Genomic DNA, 21256 nt, shown 5'->3' with positions numbered 1-21256 from the left:
GTCAGCCCGTAGCCCTCGTAGTCTCAAAGTCTTGGAGACCTCGAGTGTCGTACAGTATAGCATTGATGTTGGGCCAAACAGCGAAAAGAAACTGTGATTTCGATTTGGTAGAAAAACTTGTTCACATGCTGTCATTTAACCCGTTGTTTATACAACGTATAGATCTGGATAGCTTGTATGCTGATTGTATACAAACTGTAAAAACACTAAACTATAAGGGTAAGTACGATATACTAAATTGGGACACAGCAGGGTGGAAGTTAGGCGATAGACTTGAACCGCACTGCTCTTGTTCAGCTACAAAATGCTACAGCAGGAGTGTGACATTTTTTACCTTTATGAATGTTACCATTTCAGTGTATTATTTAAAAGAGTACAAAATGTGGGGCTTTTGTTATGATTTTAAAGCAAAGTACAGTAAGGTGTAAACATCACCTGTAACTGCTTTAATCTTAGTTATTGTACATCCTGATCAATAGGCAGCTCCAGCCTGACCAGCTGGTTTATTATTGGGTGCACTCCGAGGCCCTCAAACAGGTTTAGGAATGCAAGTAGAAAAGATCTTTGTGTAATTGTATACTGCTGTTAATCTGAGCAGTATTAGAGGAAATGCAGTCTTACAAAAAGTAATAAAAAAAACTCCGGGCATTAAACAAAGGTGTCTACCTGTTATTATATAATATAAGTAAGTAGTACGAATAAATAATGCTAAATTATGTTTCATTGTGTATTTTCATGATTCTTTTTGGTTCTCCTGTTGCTGCTTTTCTCTGTAGTGTACACAAGCAAACATACAAACTGTACGGACCGAGTCACAACATGCCTTTCCTCAACTTCAGGAGTCCCTAGAAACAAATGCATGGCTGTTTAAAATAGCGTGTACCGTATATGCTTGATACCTCATAAAACACACACACACACACACACACACACACACACACACACACACACACACACACACACACACACACACACACACACACACACACACACACACACACACACACACACACACACACACACACACACACACACACACACACACACACACACACACACACACACACACACACACACACACACACACACACACACAGGATATGAAATGTATTTTAAAGTACAATATAACAATAATAGACAGAATGAAAAAAAACACAAGTGCAACGAGAGTCAAGAGTGAAAGAAAATGAACTTTACAGTGTAAATGAACAGATTTGTTGCCATCAGTGACATGCACAAGCACACAGGAACACACATGTAGACAGTCACATACTCAGGTTGAGGGATTTCAGTGTGTTGAATACAGTAAATGACTCATGGCTGACAGACTGTCTAAACAGCAGAGATTTCCTGTTTGAAGTTTTAGACAAAAGTGCGTTTTGAAGTTAATCATTGATCTGTACTTCCCCTCACTAAAAAGGTCTACCGTTTAGAGTTTTCAGCTGAAACTGTATACATTTCCCTTTCTACAGACAAATCAACGTTTATGCAAAGGTAAAAAAAACAGGATGTGAAATGGATTGGATTTATTTTGTTACTATTCCTTTGCACCACTGTACTTAAAGTTTAAAATGGAAACATAACCGGCGGAAGAACAAAAATACGGAGCAGAAATGTCAAATGAGTTGACCTCTGAATATGATCACCACCATCCAAGAGCTAACACCATTTAGCTTATTCAATCTTCAACTTATATAACAGAAAACACTTAAGTCATGAAGTTTATTTCTTCACCCGTCCGTTCATCTCACTTTCTTGTCACATTTCTCTCTTAGAATTCTTTGGAAACATTTCGTCTTTGTGTGATCAACAACATGTTATAGGACCTTTATTCGAGCTTGTTTTATATTAATAATGACATTCTTTGGCTATTTTAGCCTCGTTGCATCCCACACAGGAGAATTAAAGACACAAGTGCAGAAACTCACAGACATTCAAATAGAATAACATACATTCGAGTACAGGTGCAAATGTAACTGTTTTGTTTTTACAGTAGAGACCGAGGGGGACAGTGCTTACTCTGGGGAGTGTCGTTTAAATCATATGCTCATTTATATTTGTTACAGAGTTGGAAGTGGGCTTTTTGGGGTAGTACTCAAAATACAGGCGCCATCCTTTATTTATCTTTAACCTCATACCCATTTTTGTTCTTGTTCCATTATTCTCTCCGTTTAGGTAAAATGACCTCTGTATATTTTATTTGTATTAAAACATTTTGAATCCTTGAACAGGATAAAGGTCAAAGTAGGGAGCCATTTTAACATCTCATCAGCCTCCACTTTCTGGGCCCTTCACAAACTGCTCCTCCTCCTCCAGTCCACATTATCATTTGGAGCATATTCTGATGTAGTTATGAACCCTCTGGAAGAACCAAAGGGTGGGGAGGAGAGTCCACAGTCCTGTTCGCCCCCCCCTCTTTCTCTTCCACCTTTTCTGTAGCCGTGACTGTGTGTCTTTCAGGGGGCGGGGGGAGTGTTTGTCCATCGGGGGTGGAGTGTGTGCCCAGGCTGGTGAGGATCTCCTGGAGGAGTTGGACGGTGCTCACTAGCTGCTTCTTCTCTTCCTCCAGCGCAGAGACGTGCTCCGTCAGCAGGACCTCCGACTGGGACAGAGCCTCCACCCGGCCCTGCAGGCTGCAGACACGAGCCTGGGACACCTGAGGGATGGTGGAAATGAACGGAGGAAAAGACAATAACATTCATACACGTTGTATATAAAAGCACATTATGAGAGCAGCTGTTCTCTACAAGGCCTAAATCATGATTGTATCTTAAATCATGATTAAGAACACAAAACATAAAAATGTTTCCATTCGTTCCACAATCAATGGAAAAAGACATTGGAAGTGTCTTGCACCGAGCAAAAGCAGTTGGAGGTTGTTGCAGAGAGCGGGGAACTGAAAGATAAGGAGATTGAAGACAGAGATTCTCTAATGGCCCCCAGAGGCTTGCTCCAAAAGCAAATATTTGTCATTAATGGACCAACCAAGTTAAAATGTCCAACATTATATCAGAAATAAACGTCTTTAGAGCCTTGTACAAAAAGTGTCTTCATTCATGACACAGTAAATAATATTGAGGTTTAAATTAAGGACGAAGCTAATTTGAGTGACAGGTGAGTAGCATCACAGGTTGCTAGCCGCTAGCTGCTCTTCAGCTCTGGTCTGCCTCATCTCTAACGATGGTCCAAAATCTTTGCACATATTTGCATTAGGCGGTAGTAGGGTAGAGTCAGCCCTGCCAAGAAGGCATTGGCCGGGGCCACACACATTGAGATTCACAACGGCTCTTTACAAAACATATGGGTGATGTCAGAGAAGCAGCCTCCATGTTAAACTGTCAATAGTCCTCATCCAAGATTGCAGTATGGCAGAGCCTTGTATGAGGACCTTACGGGTCCAAACATTCTGACAATGTGCGTATGTACCTGCAGCTCCTCGCGCAGGTCGAGGTTCTGCTGTCGGAGGCTCTGATTGGTCCTCTCCAGCTGTGCTGTTCTCTGGTGTTGGTTGAGGGATGGAGGCGTGTCAAGCAGCTCATCTTGCAAGACATGGTACTCCACCTCGTAGGCCTGCAGCTGCTTGGACACATCCATCTGACAAACCTAATAAAAGTAAAAAAACACATAAAGTTTTTACAATGTGTAGCAGCAATCTATAAAACCTGACATTTGACCTCATTGAAGGAACGTTAAATCGTTAATGTAGTCTTTGTCAGGGGTTTGGCTTGGTGTGCACCATCTTTTTATACTCTGGACTCATGAGTTCTTACATTTTACCAAAATAAATAAATGTCAACATGAGCACGCCAGAAATGTTGCAAAACCACAGATAGGTAGTAATAATAAGGAAATATCAGGATACACATTTCCTTTGGGTTTTCTTCCAAATAACACTAGGTTTTTGTACAACTTGTAAATCGTCTGACTATTTCTGTTTCTTTCCTCCTCAGACTTCCCATCAGCAATGTCACAATGCCCTTAGATTTCTGCAATCTAACTTTTTAAGTACAATGTTATCATTTCTGTTAGTAGGGCTGCTCGATTATGGCAAAAATCATAATCTCGATTATTTGGGTCAATAATTGATATCATGATTATTAAAAACATCAATTTATTGGAGAAAGAAAAATTGAACAGTATGTTTTTAACAGTTGATTACCCTGAACTTTAAGTATAATTCAACTGAAAATAAATAAATAAATAATAATAAATTTAAAAAAAGTCATAATAATAATAAAAAAGTACCGGTAATCGTTTTCTTTCGATTACGTTGTTTTCGTAATCGTTGCAAGCCATAATCGTAATTGCGATTAAAAAGCGATTAATTGAGCAGCCCTATCTGTTATTAATAGTGGCCAAACCATAAAACTATCCCTTGTTTCCTTTATTATGTTACAAATAACACAGATTGTTGTTGACTGCACATACAAATTGCGTATGACTACATAAGAGAAAAATAAACCACGGAGACACGTTTAACATACGTGGCTCCAAACATCCTGTAGGTCGCTCTCTGAGTCACACCCCAGGTAACATATACTGTAGACCTCCTGACATGGATAAGTGGTACTTGAGGGAAAATACCGGCAAGCTAGAGCATGACTTGACGCCCTTTTGCTGTTTCATGCAAACAACATGTTAAATGCAAATTTTCAAAACTAGAGAGTACCATGATAACATCTCTCTGCATGTCTTTGACTCATCGCACACTCATGTCAGCCCTTCACGTCTCAGGTGACAGCTTATTATAGTGCAGTTGCTCCATCTTGACATCAGTTTACATGAGAATGACACATAAACCGTACAACAAGTTAGTCTGATCGTTTTTTTGAATTGTTGAACACATGTGCCTTATGTTGAAATATGCTAGTTTCATGTTCTTTCACCACAAACACTGACTCATGAGGATATGGTTAAATCGCTTGACTAAACTCCACCCATTGAAGGAGAGGGTGTGGTTCACTTTGATAACGTATGTCACTCGAGATGAATATAGTTTGTTTTTGTTGCTCATAAAGCAATTGAATGCCGCGTTATCACTGCCATGAGTTGTACAAAAGGTCTTATAATGAAATACATCTGTTAAGAGAAGTGAGGAAAGTTTAGTGATGTCACTTATTCACACGCAGACATGACAAGCTGAAAGGTCACTGATCCAATAGTTATGTAACCTATGCAAATACTTTTTCAATGTATGTTGATATGTATACGGCTCAGAAAACAATTAAGAGACCACTGCCAAAATGATCAGTTTGCCTAGTTTTACTATTTATGGGTATGTGTAAAATGAACATTTTTTATTTTATTCTATAAACTACTGAGAACATTTCTCTGTGTTGGAATTCAACAGAACTGGAATAGAATGGCTTCCATACATGTAGAGATTGAGATTTAAGAAACATTTGGAGTGTCTCAAACTAACCTGCACATTCATTTGATATTTAAGGCATTTGTTTCTACACTTAATTCTTTACTATGCTTCATATCTTTCAGGGTTTCATCCATCCAATTCTATTCTATATTTATGGAGTCACTGTTCAATTAATACATTGAAGGGACTATCCTTATAATCTTTGGTCGAAAATAGTCCTTAACAAATCAACCAATTACTTCAGTTAGAGTAAAATGTGTTCAAAACTGCAGTACACAATGAAAATAAATAAGAACAGGTCCATAAAAACGCAGTATTTGATTCCAGAGAGGGAGTCTAATGATAAAAGGAAGAGCTACACATTACTGATTGTTTCTAATCCTAACCTGATTGATGGTCTTCTCCATCTGCACCAGGCCCAGGTTGGGCAGCGTGGTCTTGATGAAGTCCACGATGGACTCCAGGCTCTCGTGTTGCAGGATCAGAGGCTTGTGGCTTCCCAGCAAGCTCATGGCCACCTTGAAGATGACCTCTGACCCCTGCAGGAACAACATATCTGACAGGAGGACAAAAAGGCGCCGAAAGGTTATTGAAGCAAGAGAAATAACCGGTTAGAAGGGCCCTGACGTGAGAGCTTTTAGCAAAAGTTACGCAACATTAAAATAAATAATGACAGGCTCTCACAGATCAACCTATTGTGTTGATTGGTGACTTAAAGTGTTTTTTAATTGATGAATGCTTTGACGTCAATAAAAAGATTTACGCAAACATAAATATAGTCGAGAGACTGAGTAGTTATTTGTGTTTGTCCTTTGAATGTATCAGGGTGGGGTAAGGCAAGATTGCATGAGATCATTCAACAGATTAAGGAATGGGCATAGAGTTGTAGAGCCCCACATGCTGTATGATATCAAAGACTTCACTATGCTATGATCACACACACACACACACACACACACGCACGCACGCACGCACGCACGCACGCACGCACGCACGCACGCACAGCGTTATGCTCAGATGAGTACGAGGAGCCAGAGAGTCTGGTTCACTAACTGAGCACCATGTAAGAAATTAGGCATGAAAACAACAGAAGGGAAGGACACAGAGGGGCTGTGGGTGTGATGGTATTCACACAAACGATAAAAGGTCATTCCGGGAGTAAAACAACAGCTTGTAACAGAAAACACTTAGTCTTAAATGTGTTTGTGTGTACGTGACTCACTGATTTTATTCATAATAATCAACGGCATAAAATGTTGGTTTATAATTTAAAACATTTATATCCTTCTGTTTTTAACCCGCCTCCCTGTTCTGATCAAATTAGGTTTAAAATCAAATTAGAATAGTTCATTGGAGATAAACAGTATGGTGGTGACCAGATAAAATAAGAGTTTGAAGTATGAGTGCAGGTACAAACACAAAGCTTACCAAAGACTCTGGCCACAAAGCCAAGGGGGAAGTGCGAGGCGAAGGCGGTGAGGAACCAGGGAGTGGCGTACAGGCTGGGTCCGATCTCCTGCTGCTCCAAGTGGCTGTAGAGATCCCGGTGGTAGTCGTGAAGCAGCCGCGACAGCTGGTACATCTGAATCTGACGTGAAAAACAAACCAAAGATTGTTTTTCTGAGTCTGACTGAAAGCGTTGATTGTACATTATGTGCACATTGATGTGTGCACTAAAAAGATGTGTGTACTAAAAAGCATAACAGCTTAGTTAGGGAGGAAAAATATGCCATTTGGTTCGGAATCAGCAAATACTCAAGAAAGTGGTTTTAATATTGGTCATACAAATATGTACTGAGCTATCCCTTTTTGTAAACACAATAACTGTCTAGTATATCATTCATGACTGGTATAACCTGATCATGAATGTCTAACATTGCAGTAGTTCTATCAAAGGGCTGAAATCTGATGCTAAATCATCATTCAAAACCTACACTATAGGTTTCTCTGGCATGACTCCGGTTAACAGCTTGCATCAAATCTCAAACAAACTAATGGTGTCACATTGTTAAAACATGTAATCTCATCGCAATAAATGCAAAAACAAGGGGAAAAGGAGGGGTGAGATCACATTTCATTTATATATATATATATTGTGAGGCGAATAGACTGATGGATAAATGGACATATACTGTAAGAAGAAAGCAACCAGAAGTCCTCTCTTTGATGTAATTCAAGTATGCGAGTAACAGTGAGAAGATTCTCAAAATGTGAGCTGCTGTATACAGTATTCTGCATTTGGGACAAAGAGACTCAGCGTGACGGTGTGTGACTTTTACCTGTAGGATTATCATGTCAGGCCGGTATTGTTTGCGGAGCCCCACGTCATACATGAGAAACTTAAGCATGTAGAAGGCGTCCTCTTCCCCCAAGTGTAGCAGCAGCACTCCCGCAATGAAGGACAGGCCCTGGCAGTAACCCACCTACAATCACAACAACACAAATAAACTGGATGACCTCACAGACAAGGAGAGGGAAAAAGGCTTAAGCGTAAAATGTAGTAGACAGTTCCATTTAGTCCATCATCGAGAGAGGTGGAGAGACACACACAAAAACAAAGTGGAAGAAAAATAGCTATAAGAAGAATTCAATTATACCTCAGGGTCCAGCAGCGAGTAGGCTTTCAGTAAATTATACAGAGACAGCTGTCCTGCTCCCAGCTGGGCTTGGAAATAAGGATGTGTGGGAAAAGTGCGACCTGGGACCAAAACAAAAGAAGAGTGAGAAATGATCTAGTTTGGAAAATAATCTACACTGTTAATATTTATTATAAAATGCTACGCCAGACATCGTCTCTATTTGATCAACCTAATACATTTGGTTTATTGGATTGCGTCTGACATACCTCTGTAAAAAATCCAAGTGAACTATAAATAAGACCTCTGGGTGTGTACCGTATGTGTGTTTGACAGATGCATACAAATCCTGCTAAACTTTGCACTTTCCTGTTGATGTAAACAAAGGGGATGCATGAGCATGTGCCGACCCATTCCAATAGGTTATGCTTAAACACGTTCATGTAGACAAAACACCTTTAAGCAGAGACCTCGTACTCTATGTGGCGGTGGATGGGCATGTGCCTGACAAAAAAAATGACCCGGGATCAGAAAAAGGACATTCTTAACGTGGAGGGGCCGGTAATTTGGCAGGTACGGTATGTGTGTTTAAGGACTAAGGACCTCTAACAGGCTTTATAGAAAAGAGGAATGATCTGAATGAGTGTGAATGCGTGGAATGTGCTGTGGGGGGTTTGTGTGTTTGTGAACATAATGCCACGGCTCACTCCCCTGCCTAAAGGAACGAGGCTTTGTGAAAAGGCTGTTTTGATGAACAATCCTAAATTCTTATTCCTCTTGGCTATAGATGTTGACCTATGACTATAACGACACATTTGCTTTCTCAACCTGCAAACCTCTCTGCTGCTTCAGTATCGTAGACGCTGTTTGCTTTTGTCCCTCGACACATAACACTTTCATGTTTTCCACATTAGCAAACTGTCACTGTCACATTTGTCCACACCCTACTGTATTTGATGTAGACGGAATCAAATGGATGATGTGTATCTGTATGTATGTGGGTGTTACATGGGTGGGGTGTAGGCACTGTGTGTGTGTTTTGGGTGGGAGGTGTTGGGTGGATTTGAGGGCAAAACATTAGAAGGAGGTTTTAGACATTTTAAATAACATTCGCAGTGTTTCTGCAGTTCACCAGAGGTTACCACATTTACTTTGAGACTTTCTAAGACCTTTTTGAATATCACAAGAGAGTCAGAGACTGAGCTTTGTGCTTTTCGGGCCTATTTAACTATAATTCTTAGTGATGGACGCAAACGAAAAATTAAAGCAGGGATCAATTGATAAAAAAGTTATTTGGTTAATGTACATTTTTGGTCAAATCTTGTACACGTAACAGCTTCACAGTTACTATTTCTGTCATACAAGTAAACATATTAAACCCAATTTGAAATTAAATGTAAGACTTTTAAAGACCTTTAAGGCTTTCTGTTGAGGTAATTTTGTTCTGTGCTTTAAGACTTTTCGAGACGAGTAGATACCCAGTCTGCAAAATGCAGGAGTTATTATTTGTGTGTTTTGTTAAGGGTGGCTGATATATTTAATATACTCAATATACTGCAGCTTGTTCTAAGTGGGAAATAGTAAATGACTATGCAAAATATCAATTGTCACGTCTAAACATCAACATGTTGTTTATGAGGCTTATCACTAAGCCCTAAGTTGTGCAAAGGGTAACATTCATCTGTGTTTTACTGATCTTCCCATATAGTAGAAATGTCTAGGTGTGTCTGAGCTACCCAGGTCTATGAGGATGGCGTGTTGCTGCGTGGTGAGCTGTTTCAGTAGCTCTTTGTATGGCGTGTGATTGGTAGGTGGTCTGGACGGGACCGTCTGCCTGAGCAGGTATTGTTCTGACAGAAACTTCCAAATCTCGCCTCGATGTTGCCTGGGGACACCTGTCAAAGGATGACAAGAGATTAAGGAGTTAAAGAGTGGGGTAGGGCAGAGGGGGATGACATGTCAGCATGCATTTACAGCAGACATATTTCTAACAGTAGTATGCAAATCTAAAGGACATCTGAGGTCGGGTCGTGAGAATATTTCAAACTTCAGGGGCTGGGGAGAATCAAAGGAGACTCACCTTCCTGTAAACATACCCTAGTAATTATTCTGAGAGTTACATTAGAAAATGTTTCTAAAAGGTGAGGAGACATACTGTTCTACAGTACATACATACTGTACATACATACTGTTCTACAGTATGTCTCCTCAAGCGTGGACCTTCTTTAACATGTACAAATATTCTAAATAGAGTAGTTATTTGCATGCAAGGTATCTGCAACAAATATTTGTTCACATTACTTTAATCCTATGGAGAAACTGTATATTTAGTGCAACACACAATTACCAATGTGCTTATGAAAATAAAGAGCTTAAGTGCAAAGGAATGTAATCTTCAGCATGTAAAGCGGAAGGATGTTTGTGCGTGCTTTACTTCTGTGTGATCATTTTCGGCCTAATTTTACATCATTACTAGCTTTAGTGGCTACTTCAGTTCTAAGACAACTATTTATTGTCCAGTGGCATTTCTCAGTGTGCAGGTGTGTTCTGAACTTTATATCCCGTTACGTTTAAGGCCGAAGGCAGAAGAGATAACCTTCAAGTCCTCTGAGCATAACATGCTGATACTAGAAAATGGAAAGAGCAGAAAGCCATGACAATGTCTGAAAGACACTGAAGGGGGGGGGGGGGTTCCTTCCTTTTGATGTATATTGAAAAAGGGCCCAAGTAGATTATAAGGACGAAAATTAAAAAGTCCTTTATACAGCAAGCTTTGGTCAATCTGTTGAGATTAAAACATTTGATATACAGTATGTATTTGATCCAAATACATACCTTGTGCAACAGCAGCATGTATGGTGTCTGAGTCAAATTTGACCTTTGCCCTCCCAGGAGTTCCTAGCATTTTCTCCCACACCAGCGTGACGTCCTTCAGGCATGGAGTGATTTCCTCGTAGTCCAGCTTCAGACGCTTGTTCTGCAGATCGCTCTCTGTGGCTACGAATATAAAAGCAAAGACAGAATACGTCAGTAAAGTAACCATCCCAGAATCCTTGGCATTGGTCCTGTAGTGTGTGTGTTTGGAGCTGAGGTGCTGAACATGTTGCTGAACAGATGCCAGTGTGTGTCTCTCTTCACAAACCCCGTTCATTTAATGTTAACTCTTTGGTTTAGGTTTTGCACTCTTTTAATTTCATAAATAACTGACAGGCCCTCTTTGTTAAGGCAAACAAGCCTGTTATTACATGACATCCGTGTGAAGGAGACTTGGACTTTAAAGCTCAACTGAATAACCTCGTTCGCTAAGAAGAAATTAATTACATTTCTTTTTTAAATAAATCCCTAACTTTTAAGATGATATTCAACAAGCAGGCCAGGCCAAATACACTTTATGAGTAAAGTTGTGATTATGTAGTGGCTACATTTGTTCATCAGAAAAGAGGCTCACCAATGCTTATTGATGATATTCATCAGAATTGAGTAAAGCACCATGTTTAAGGTTTCAGTTGATTATTCAAACTTGCAATTACTGTTATTTTACACTTTTGGTCTACAGAAACCAGTTGCGAACACAACATGGATATATATATTTTTAAGTTGATGAAGCAAACGGTGGCCTGTCCACACATCCAGCCGCTACAGTGTAACATTATCAGTCATTTGTGTTCCTGGCCACCTGGTGAATGTAAGTCCAATATTGAACTTAACTCCACTAACTCCTGAGGGAAATATCTGGCTCCATTGCTGCTAAATATTTTCACAATGTGTTCACCAGAGGTTAACACGCCTGTATTTGTTAATCAGATCACATTCTAATTTGGGGGGTGTTACCATGTTGTATATGACCCACAGGGAGTAAACTGAGCAATACCAAAGATACTTTGGGCATTACTATTAAAAATCATCATGCTCTGTTAAGATATTCTTTTGCTTTGCTCAATACATTTCATGACCCTGAGGTTACCGTGCACGGGCTGTAAACTGAGCAAAAACTGTGAATTCCGTTTCAACATGTTGACACCAGTGATCAAAGAAGGTGAGGGTACACCCAGCTCCCCTCGTCTGTTCCTCTCTTTTGTGACAACACCCTTCCTCTCTTTCCTCGCTTATATCTTAAACCATGGCCTTTCTTTTTCTCTTTTCTGCCTCCATTCACAGTAAATCTTTCTTCTTATTCAATCTCACATTTTTGTTGTCCGTGAACTATTTTCCCATTTCCTCCTCCCTCCTCTTATGGACTTCCCCTCCCTCCCCTCTCATGTGTGGTGTCCACCCAGTGACCAGCTGCACCTTGGTAGAGCCTGAGAAAAAGTGACATCATCATTACGGGACAGGAAAGAGACAGCAGTCCTTTTCCTGTTACATCCTGCGATGACACTTTTCAGGAAACAGAGGCAAACTAAGGTGTTTTCCAACATGTGGAATGCATGTATTTGCATACAGGCGTGTCGACCCCTGTTATCAAGGGGTTTCTGTATACCACCATTTCAATTCTTAGGATAAGACAATCTATTCCTGTCAGCTGTGGAAATTGATGTCATGAAAGCAATGTTGTCGGTGTTTGAAACAATGGAGTTTTTGTATTTAAAAAGGTTCTATGTACTGAATGCAATAATGTTTTGAAAACTACAAAAGATTTATTTTCAATTATGTGACTTCAAATATCATAAGATCAATAATATATATATATCTTTTTTAATAAAGAAAACAATTAAAAACTATTTCAACTCACACATTAATGCTTGACACTACGTTGGCTTAGTGTGTATGGTTACTGTACACCAGTAACACTGACAATATGTTATTTTGTAGAAAAATAAATAAATAAATGTTTGAAGTTGTGATTTGATTTTAATCTATGAAGGTAGATAAGAAAATGGATTCTTATACAAAAATACTATTTCCTCCAACCCTAATTGTATCAGCAACATTTGATCAAAAAGTAGTTCACACTAAAATCCAGGCAAACAACTTGATACAAGATAAATCGAGAAAATCTAAAGCCATCTAAAACTTTAATGTGGTGCTGCATATCATTGCCTTAGAAATGAAAGAAGTAGCGGGAGTAACCTGGAAGGCGTAGTCTGGATAATAAAAGAAAGAAAACTTGGACGGAAAGGTTATCTAACACACCCAGAGCAAGAATAGATGCTCCCGTGAGTCTTATCAGCTGATTGGCTGCAGCCCAGAGAGCGCTCAATTTCTCTAAATTCTCCTCCTGCTCTCCATTTCTCTCCCATTCTGTCGATGGAACACTCCACTCAAGATAATACACACCACAAGATAGGATACCCCACCCTGAAGCTGACAAAGACAATGATGGAGGCGTACACACACTCTCTCTCACACACACACACACACACACACACACACACACACACACACACACACACACACACACACACACACACACACACACACACACACACACACACACACACACACACACACACACACACACACACACACACACACACACACACACACACACACACACACACACACACACACACACACACACACACACACACACACACACACACACACACACACACACACACACACACACACACACACACACACACAGCAGTTTGAGAGATAAACAGAAATAACAGACACAGAGTTGAGCCCCACACAGACAAATAACGGATAGAAAGGTGGAGTACACCCAGCAGGAAGAATCAAACACAAATGATATACGCTCAAGAAAAGCTGCCACATGCTGCTAATGCGTGCGTTAGTGTGTTTTTATGTTAGTTCAATGTGTGTGTGTGTGTGTGTGTGTGTGTGTGTGTGTGTGTGTGTGTGTGTGTGTGTGTGTGTGTGTGTGTGTGAAGTTATTGCCCGGACTTGTTTTTTTATCTTTCATCAATATTGACTGACATTCTCTACATCCACACCCTGTTATGAAGCAATGATTTCTGTGATCCGTGTGATCGATGAATTGTGTGTGTGAGAACTAATGGTTGGTATACAGAGCAGGTAGTTAGGGGGGTAGTGCACAGTGAGGTGTGTGTTGATCGGTGCCAACTGGGTCAAGAAAGAGGTGGAGCACTTGGCAAACCCTTGCGAACGCCTCCAAGTTAAAAACACACGCACACCTATAAATTATATAACCTTAAATATGCGATGGGTCCTAACATTAAGAAACAACCAGCGGTGCACTTGACAACCCGATCTCTTTGAGTGCACATCTGGAGAGGCAAGTTGCCAAAGATGGATTAAAGAAACCAACTCGTAATGTAATTCAACATCATTAACTCATGAATTACTAGCTGCTGGTCTTGTCATCATGCAGACAGACAACAGATCAAATCCTACTTTGCAGAACCAGGCAGCAATAATACGTATTCTGACTCGATAACAAGGTAGTGGCTTAGATAAAGAACAAATATGAAGGGACTTTGTTTTATGTGCATTTTTGATCATTTCGTACTTTATAATTTATATGACCAAATATGTATATGCTGACAGTTATTTTTACTCATCTCCTATTTCATAGTCTTTTATTATTATAATTTTAAAAAAAAATCTTGATTTTTTTTCTGATTTTATTAATCTGTGTGAATCTGTGATGTCCTGTTTTTCACGCTTACCCTGTTGCTGCTTGTACAACTGAATTTCCCCACGGGATTAATAAAGGTACATCTTATCTTATTTGCATTTAAAAAATCTAGCTTCCAGGATTCCCTTCAAAAGCCTGGCAGATGTCCAAGTGTTTGATTCATTTTGAGAGGAGATATTGGCATGTATAATCTGATTTATCACTTTTACAGAAACATTCTGTACTGTGATGTTGGTGAATATAAGATCAATAAGAATGATACGGCTGATAAGTGGATCTTATGTTCACTTGTCTGTAAAGTGTATATTTGAGCACAGTTTTGTTTATGGACATGTTTATAAGAACACGAAAAGGCTAGGTAGGCGTGTGCATTTGTCTGTGTCTTGATCCACTTCTTCTCACCCTGCAGCTTCTGGTTCTCCCTCTCCATCCTCTGGAGCAGGATCTGCTGCAGGATGGCCTTCCTCCAGAGCTCCCTCAGGTCCTCTTTGCTCTTTTTTGTCCTCCCCTCCGGCACCAGCCTCATGGACAAGTCCCCATTTCCTCCAACTCCCTGTCCCATGCACACTCGACCCCCCTCTAGGCAGGATTCCCCCAGCTCTGAAAAACAAAGCAGAATATAATGTCAGGTCAGGTGTGATCACGCTGCATGACATGTCCAATGCAGCAGCAGGACACAGAAAAGATAACACAGAGATAACCTATAGGGAAACAATTCTCCCCCAAACTCAATAGTAAGCATCCTCAAATATTTAAAAAAGAAAATGAAAATCTCAAAATATTAATCTGGGAAAATAAAGAAAGCTGCATTTTTGCAGGACAGTTTGTCCCTGCCTGCCTCAGTGTGAGGGAATCGTACTGACCTGCTACACCAGGTCTCACGTCTTTTTTAAATGTTGTATTAATGTATTATATGACTTGAATTCATTTTTCCTTCCTTGTAAAAAAAAAAGCTTTAGCAATACTGTATATAATTATGGTCATGCTAATAAACCTATTGAATTGAAATTGAATTGAGAACACTAAAACCCATATAACAGTCCTATATGATCAAATATAAGAAGTTCTAATTGTAATATTTATAAGCAGGAAGTGTGAAACAGCAATGTGCTCGGAGATTGGACATTTCTAGACTGAATTGACCTTTTTATCTGGGGGAGACTCTTTTCTTTTTACTTCAACAATCGACCCTTATCCCTCAGTCATTTCAATATGCAGTCATTCATCCGATGCTCATGCAAAAGAGAATAAGAAAGGCTAAACATAGATCTATTTGACACAGTTGGTTGCAACGCACTCAGTAAAAAAAACTAATGTTTGTGTGACTCCACCCCAAAGTACAGGGTGGATCCCAAACCTCAAAATACTGTGTGTTGTTTTTGAGGAAGAACATAACAACTACCCAGATAGCACTTCTCTTTCAGTTCACAGGAACATCACGGTTCAGGTTACTCATGCTCACACACCTAAGCCTGGCGTAGGTATGTCAATTTGATGCTTATCTTTCAAAAAAGGAGGAAAACTAAAAATGTGCCAGAAAGGTTGTCTCTTCAAGCATCAGAAACAAAGACAACTACTGTACTGACATCTACAATACACACTCGATGACAATAGTGATCTTTGTGCCAGCAGGTGAGGTTAACATTAATGCAGCCTTTGTGTCTGTGTCAGGGAGGCGTGCCGTCACTATACAGACATGTGGCTCTTTGGTTATTCTTCCCCTTCTCTTAAAACCAGACATATGACACAGACAGACAGCGGCTTTCTTAAGAGACCTGACTACTTGTTAGACAAACACAGACTTCTATACTGTGTCAACAGCTAGATTTTTTATGTATGCCTGCACACACATATACTTATCCTGCTTATTTATAGCCAGTGCCTCAGTCCCTTACCTTAACCATAGGAGCTAATGGTTCTGTATACTAATCTTAACAAAACCATATCTTAATAACAAAAATACCACACACACTAACACACCGTGTCATGATCCACTCCCTGAGCAAACACTCCAATTTCACCAAAACCAAGAGCGCACACATACACAACATGCAAAGTGGGTCAACAAGGCTGGCGATTTCCTCTGGCGCTGCCTGTGTGTGGACTGTCAACATGACCCACACACACACACACACACACACACACACACACACACACACACACACACACACACACACACACACACACACACACACACACACACACACACACACACACACACACACACACACACACACACACACACACACACACACACACACACACACACACACACACACACACACACACACACACACACACACACACACACACACACACACACACACACACACACACACACACACACACACACACACACACACACACCAAAGTTTTTCCTTTACTTCATCACAGCTGACCGTCAAAATAAACTTCAGATCCAGATTTAATAATGACGAGGAGAAATGTTTGCCTGTTTCGTTTGAAAGGGAAACTTGCGTGCAGAATGACAGGCCTAAACCTCGCTAATCCCTTCTGAGTTCATTGAGAATGTGGATAAAAGGTCACATAAGTGCCACATTCCTCGTGCACTTATTATATTCGACCCAATCACAGAATATTGAGCCGTGTGTACAGAAGTGAACAAATTACACCTTACAGTGTAATGTAATATATGCAAAATTGAAATAATACTATCTTTGTTGAAATAGAGGTGTTAATTAAACTGTATGGAGTTGTTTGTGGTTGGTGTGCGTCGAGTAGAGCATTTTAGACTTTGTCACCGCCAAGTGGTAGAATCACTCATTTGGGATTTAGCAATCCAGTTTCTGGATTTGAGTGATAATTGTTTGCATTTACTAATATTTTAGATTGTCTTAAAAAATATATATCCATATACATATATAAATTGTATATAAAAAAGGCATTAAAGTGTCTGTCTGAATTGAAACGGATATATTATGTAATGTGTCAATAGGGGCAAAGTTTAAGACAATAATGATAGTGGTCATCTCTAAATGCTTATAAACAATACTACAACAATGACACTAACTTATAAAAAGTATCAATACAATTATAATAATGATACAGTCTTCATAACTTTGGTATTGATTGCATGATTGCAACATTATAAATTGCTTCATTATCTAAATTCATTAATGAAAATGACTAAATGTATTTATTTTTGCCATTACGCTCTAGGAGTTTTTTTTTTTACTGTGTTTGATACCAACCCAACTATCGCAACTGTCAACACTTATTTGGTTCACACGGAAAAACTATGATACATATAATTATCAGCACACAGGACCTGAACACGCAAGCACATGCATGATCAGATTCTTACACACACGCAAGTTTGTATAGACATATACTGAAAACAAAAATCAAAAAAGGGAAGAGCATTATTTCCAACCTCCACGCCTCAAGAATATTTGACAGGGCTGTAAATCTCCATGCAGACATAGTCTGGTACTTACTGTATACTGGCCCAAGGCTTTAAGACTTCTACTGACATTAAATTAATTTCAGACCAGCCAACAGTTTCATACATTAACCCTGTATAAAGAGATAGGACTGATAACAGTCAGAGCAATGTGGGCTCTGAAAATGAAATCTTTCACAGCTCCAAAACAAGCACTTGACGCCACAGCAGCATTTGTACATGTCAATCATAACCAGTGGCGTCGCCTGGCCTGGGCATCCGGGGCTTTAGCCCCGAAAGTTTTTTCTGTAGCCCCGGACAATTCTCCGTCAATAATATAATACATTAACCGTGCTTTACGTTAACCTCATCATGACACGAGAGGACGGCAGGACTGTAATTTCCCGTGTTCAGTGAATGCAACACAGAGGCATGACACCAGACCAATCAGAGAGTTGCATGGAAATAAACGTGTGCTTGTGTCATTCAAGCTCGGCTAACTGTGTGTGTGGCAAATAGCGCATTTAGTGTGATAGAGAGAGAGAGAGAAAGAGGAGAGAGACAGGGAGAGAGGGAGAGAGAGAGAGAGAGGGACCGGTGCCAGCAGGGACCGTGTTGTTAGCATCTGGTTAGCTAGCTGCACTAACGGACATAAGGAGCTGTTTGTTCCACGACAAGCTGGAGGAGGGTCCTCTCCTCTCAGACTGAGAGACTCAGGTGAGCTAAAGGACTCTCTCAGGGTTTAGATAGTTAACTTTAGTCTAAGTTATCTCAGTGGGTCTCAAATGGTTTGGTCACAAATTATTCAAAAGATTATTTCCGCGGCACACCTTCATATGATCATTGTAGTTATAAAAAAACAAGAGAATAAAGGAAAAACAGTTAATACTATATGGCAGTAAAACAAGAATAGAGTTTGAAAGGGGAGTGATTTGTAAAATATGCATAAAGAAAAATAAACTCTGTTTACAGTTCTGCTTCATCTGGGTGTTGAGAGATGTATCCATAGATCTCTTAATGTTGCTCTCAAAGTGCACCAGATTGATGATTTTAACTTTTTAAAAATCTTCCCGGGGGAACATCCCCCCAGACCCCCCTAGAGGAGGTGAGGTCCCCCACTCATAAAAAAATAGCACTTTACCCCTGCCTTTATGCCGTGAGCTGATTATCGAGCCTTCACTGTAACAGTCGCGGTTGTATTGTGTGTGTGTGCGTGTGGGCAGTGTTGCAGTACAAAATTCCACTGTTGTGCCGAATGTTTTCAGGTCCAGGCGACGCCCCTGCTGATAACAATAGAGAAATATGAGAGGATTGAGAAAGCCTATGTTTAGCATAGAAACATATAAATATGTTTACAGCACTTCTAAAGGCCACAAGATTCAAAGGTTTATTATCATAACATATACACAACTACGGAGTTATTATGTTATGTATGAAAAACTTAGATCGTAGGTTCAGTGAGTATGCTGTATATACTTTAATACATTTGCCCACAGCACAGGAATATAAACCCTTTTTACTTCTGAAGACAGATTTCTCAGGATCACACCAATGATTTCTTTCAAGTCTACTTATTTTTTTACATTTGTTAACAGTAATCTAGACTTGGCTTTCAAGAGGAAAGTAAATCAGGCTAAAACTGGTGATTAGGTTAGTACTGGAAATAAATAATAGTGTATTATGGATAACTTACAAATTCTAAATGTTCTAATTCTAAAAGTTTATTTGGGAGAAAAATACCTATACTGTAAGTGATTTATTTTCTTTCCCTTTCCTTTTCTAGTCACCTATGTACCATCACATTAAATCTAAGGTCGCATTCACACCTAATAATCCACTTCTCTGGTGGCACTTTTATTTATAGTTTTTAGTTTGATAGTTGTTTTTACTTTACACAAGACTGTTCAACCTGTGTTCAACACATCATTCTGCTTCACTCTTTCACTAAAGAAATGAAGACACCCGCGTTCTTGTGACACGTAAATGCTACGCTTCCTATGTTTTGGTGCGGACTGCGTTCACACCAGCGATGAACCACTACAGAGTTCCCTAGCAAGCGGTCCGAGACCACCTATTTTAGCGGACCAGAGTCCCTTTGTTTAGTTCCCTTAAGAGGTCTCGGACTGTGTTCACACCGACCCAAACGAACCGCACCAAGCGGCTAAACGCACCAGGGTTCGATTCAACCGGACTATACAAGGCTGGTGTGAATGCGCAGAGTGGCACCAAGTGGCAATACTTTGTCACTGCAACACTGTCTACACATCAGGACCTTGTGTGGCTGTATTTAAAAAAATACACAGGTCACAAGGCACATGTGAGGTGTATGGCTCATGCTCAGATTTTGGTAGGATGTTAAGTAGCATGTACAATATGGAGCACATGTGTGTTCTTGATCTGTTTTTCCTTAGAAGAAGACATGTTGAAGTTTACAATTGGAGCATGCAAAGAGCTGCCCAACTGAGTTACGGGATTGTCACACTTTGAACAGTTTTAAGGTCAACTAAAAGAATGGTTGAGAAACAAACAAACGTGCAATCACCGCTAAATGCACTTTAACACAGGGGTATCTCCTTTTGCACTTGATGTAGCTCTTGTATCTCCTCTTGCAGTTTATGTGTCATATCTGCTACATTACTGCCATGTGGTAAATACTTGTGTATGCTGCTCATGCTCTTTCTGCATATCATGTATTTATTTGTGCTATGTATATAAATGTCATGTTCTTAAATGTTGTATGTGAGGGACTACGGATGGAAATGAGCTCAAAGCTAAAATCCGGCATGTTTACATTTTGAAGCATTAATTGTTAAAAATCTTTATCAATGTGCACTGTCCCTCTTCAAATAAACGATGAAATGAAATGAAAGCTCTTTGGTGCACACAGACTTCCTTACACTCACCAAATGGGGGAAAAACTATTTGGTGCCAAAAAAAAGTGTAAAAAAGTCTCTCCATAAAGGTGTACTCAAACACAATTCACACAATTGCCTTCTTGGGCAAATTGTGCAGTTATTTGTGGGTACAAAGTCACCAGTTTTAATCCAAGGAAATATTCTTACAGTAAGGATTGATCTTTTCTTTATAACTTACCAAGTAACAAAAATAACTGTTCAATACTGCAGGGAACTTCGCTTTGAAAAGACCAGTAACTCTCTTTAGGACTGATAAATAAGTAAGACAATGACATTATAGTACTTCAAAGGGAACATTACAATCTATCTTTGAGCGTGTCCACTCTCACCGTTTGATTCTGTGTTTTTCTGAGGTGTCGCGACCCGGAGGAAGATCTGCTGCCTCCAGGAGTGCCGATGGCCTCGCTGAGGACTTTCCCACATCCC

At 39.8% G+C, this 21256-nt stretch overlaps 1 protein-coding gene across 1 annotated transcript in view; it reads right to left on the bottom strand.

Annotated features, from left to right (window-relative positions):
- Positions 1 to 1170: 1170 nt before the first annotated feature.
- The window catches only part of tbc1d1 (TBC1 (tre-2/USP6, BUB2, cdc16) domain family, member 1), a 42994-nt gene continuing 22908 nt past the window's right edge, over positions 1171 to 21256 (bottom strand). The window contains exons 10-19 of the mRNA XM_079649229.1: positions 21160 to 21251; positions 14915 to 15112; positions 10783 to 10944; positions 9684 to 9842; positions 7969 to 8069; positions 7651 to 7794; positions 6800 to 6959; positions 5758 to 5927; positions 3427 to 3603; positions 1171 to 2656 (exon numbers count right to left, since the gene is read on the bottom strand). Of these exons, the coding sequence (XP_079505355.1) occupies positions 2351 to 2656; positions 3427 to 3603; positions 5758 to 5927; positions 6800 to 6959; positions 7651 to 7794; positions 7969 to 8069; positions 9684 to 9842; positions 10783 to 10944; positions 14915 to 15112; positions 21160 to 21251 (1669 nt within the window). The 3' untranslated portion in view covers positions 1171 to 2350. The remainder of the gene's footprint in view (positions 2657 to 3426; positions 3604 to 5757; positions 5928 to 6799; positions 6960 to 7650; positions 7795 to 7968; positions 8070 to 9683; positions 9843 to 10782; positions 10945 to 14914; positions 15113 to 21159; positions 21252 to 21256) is intronic.

This window comes from Notothenia rossii (genome assembly GCF_949606895.1).
Source record: "Notothenia rossii genome assembly, chromosome: 1".
Taxonomy (NCBI): domain Eukaryota; kingdom Metazoa; phylum Chordata; class Actinopteri; order Perciformes; family Nototheniidae; genus Notothenia; species Notothenia rossii.
Note: the sequence above shows the minus strand (reverse complement) of the source record. Positions and strands in the feature narration are given on the sequence as shown.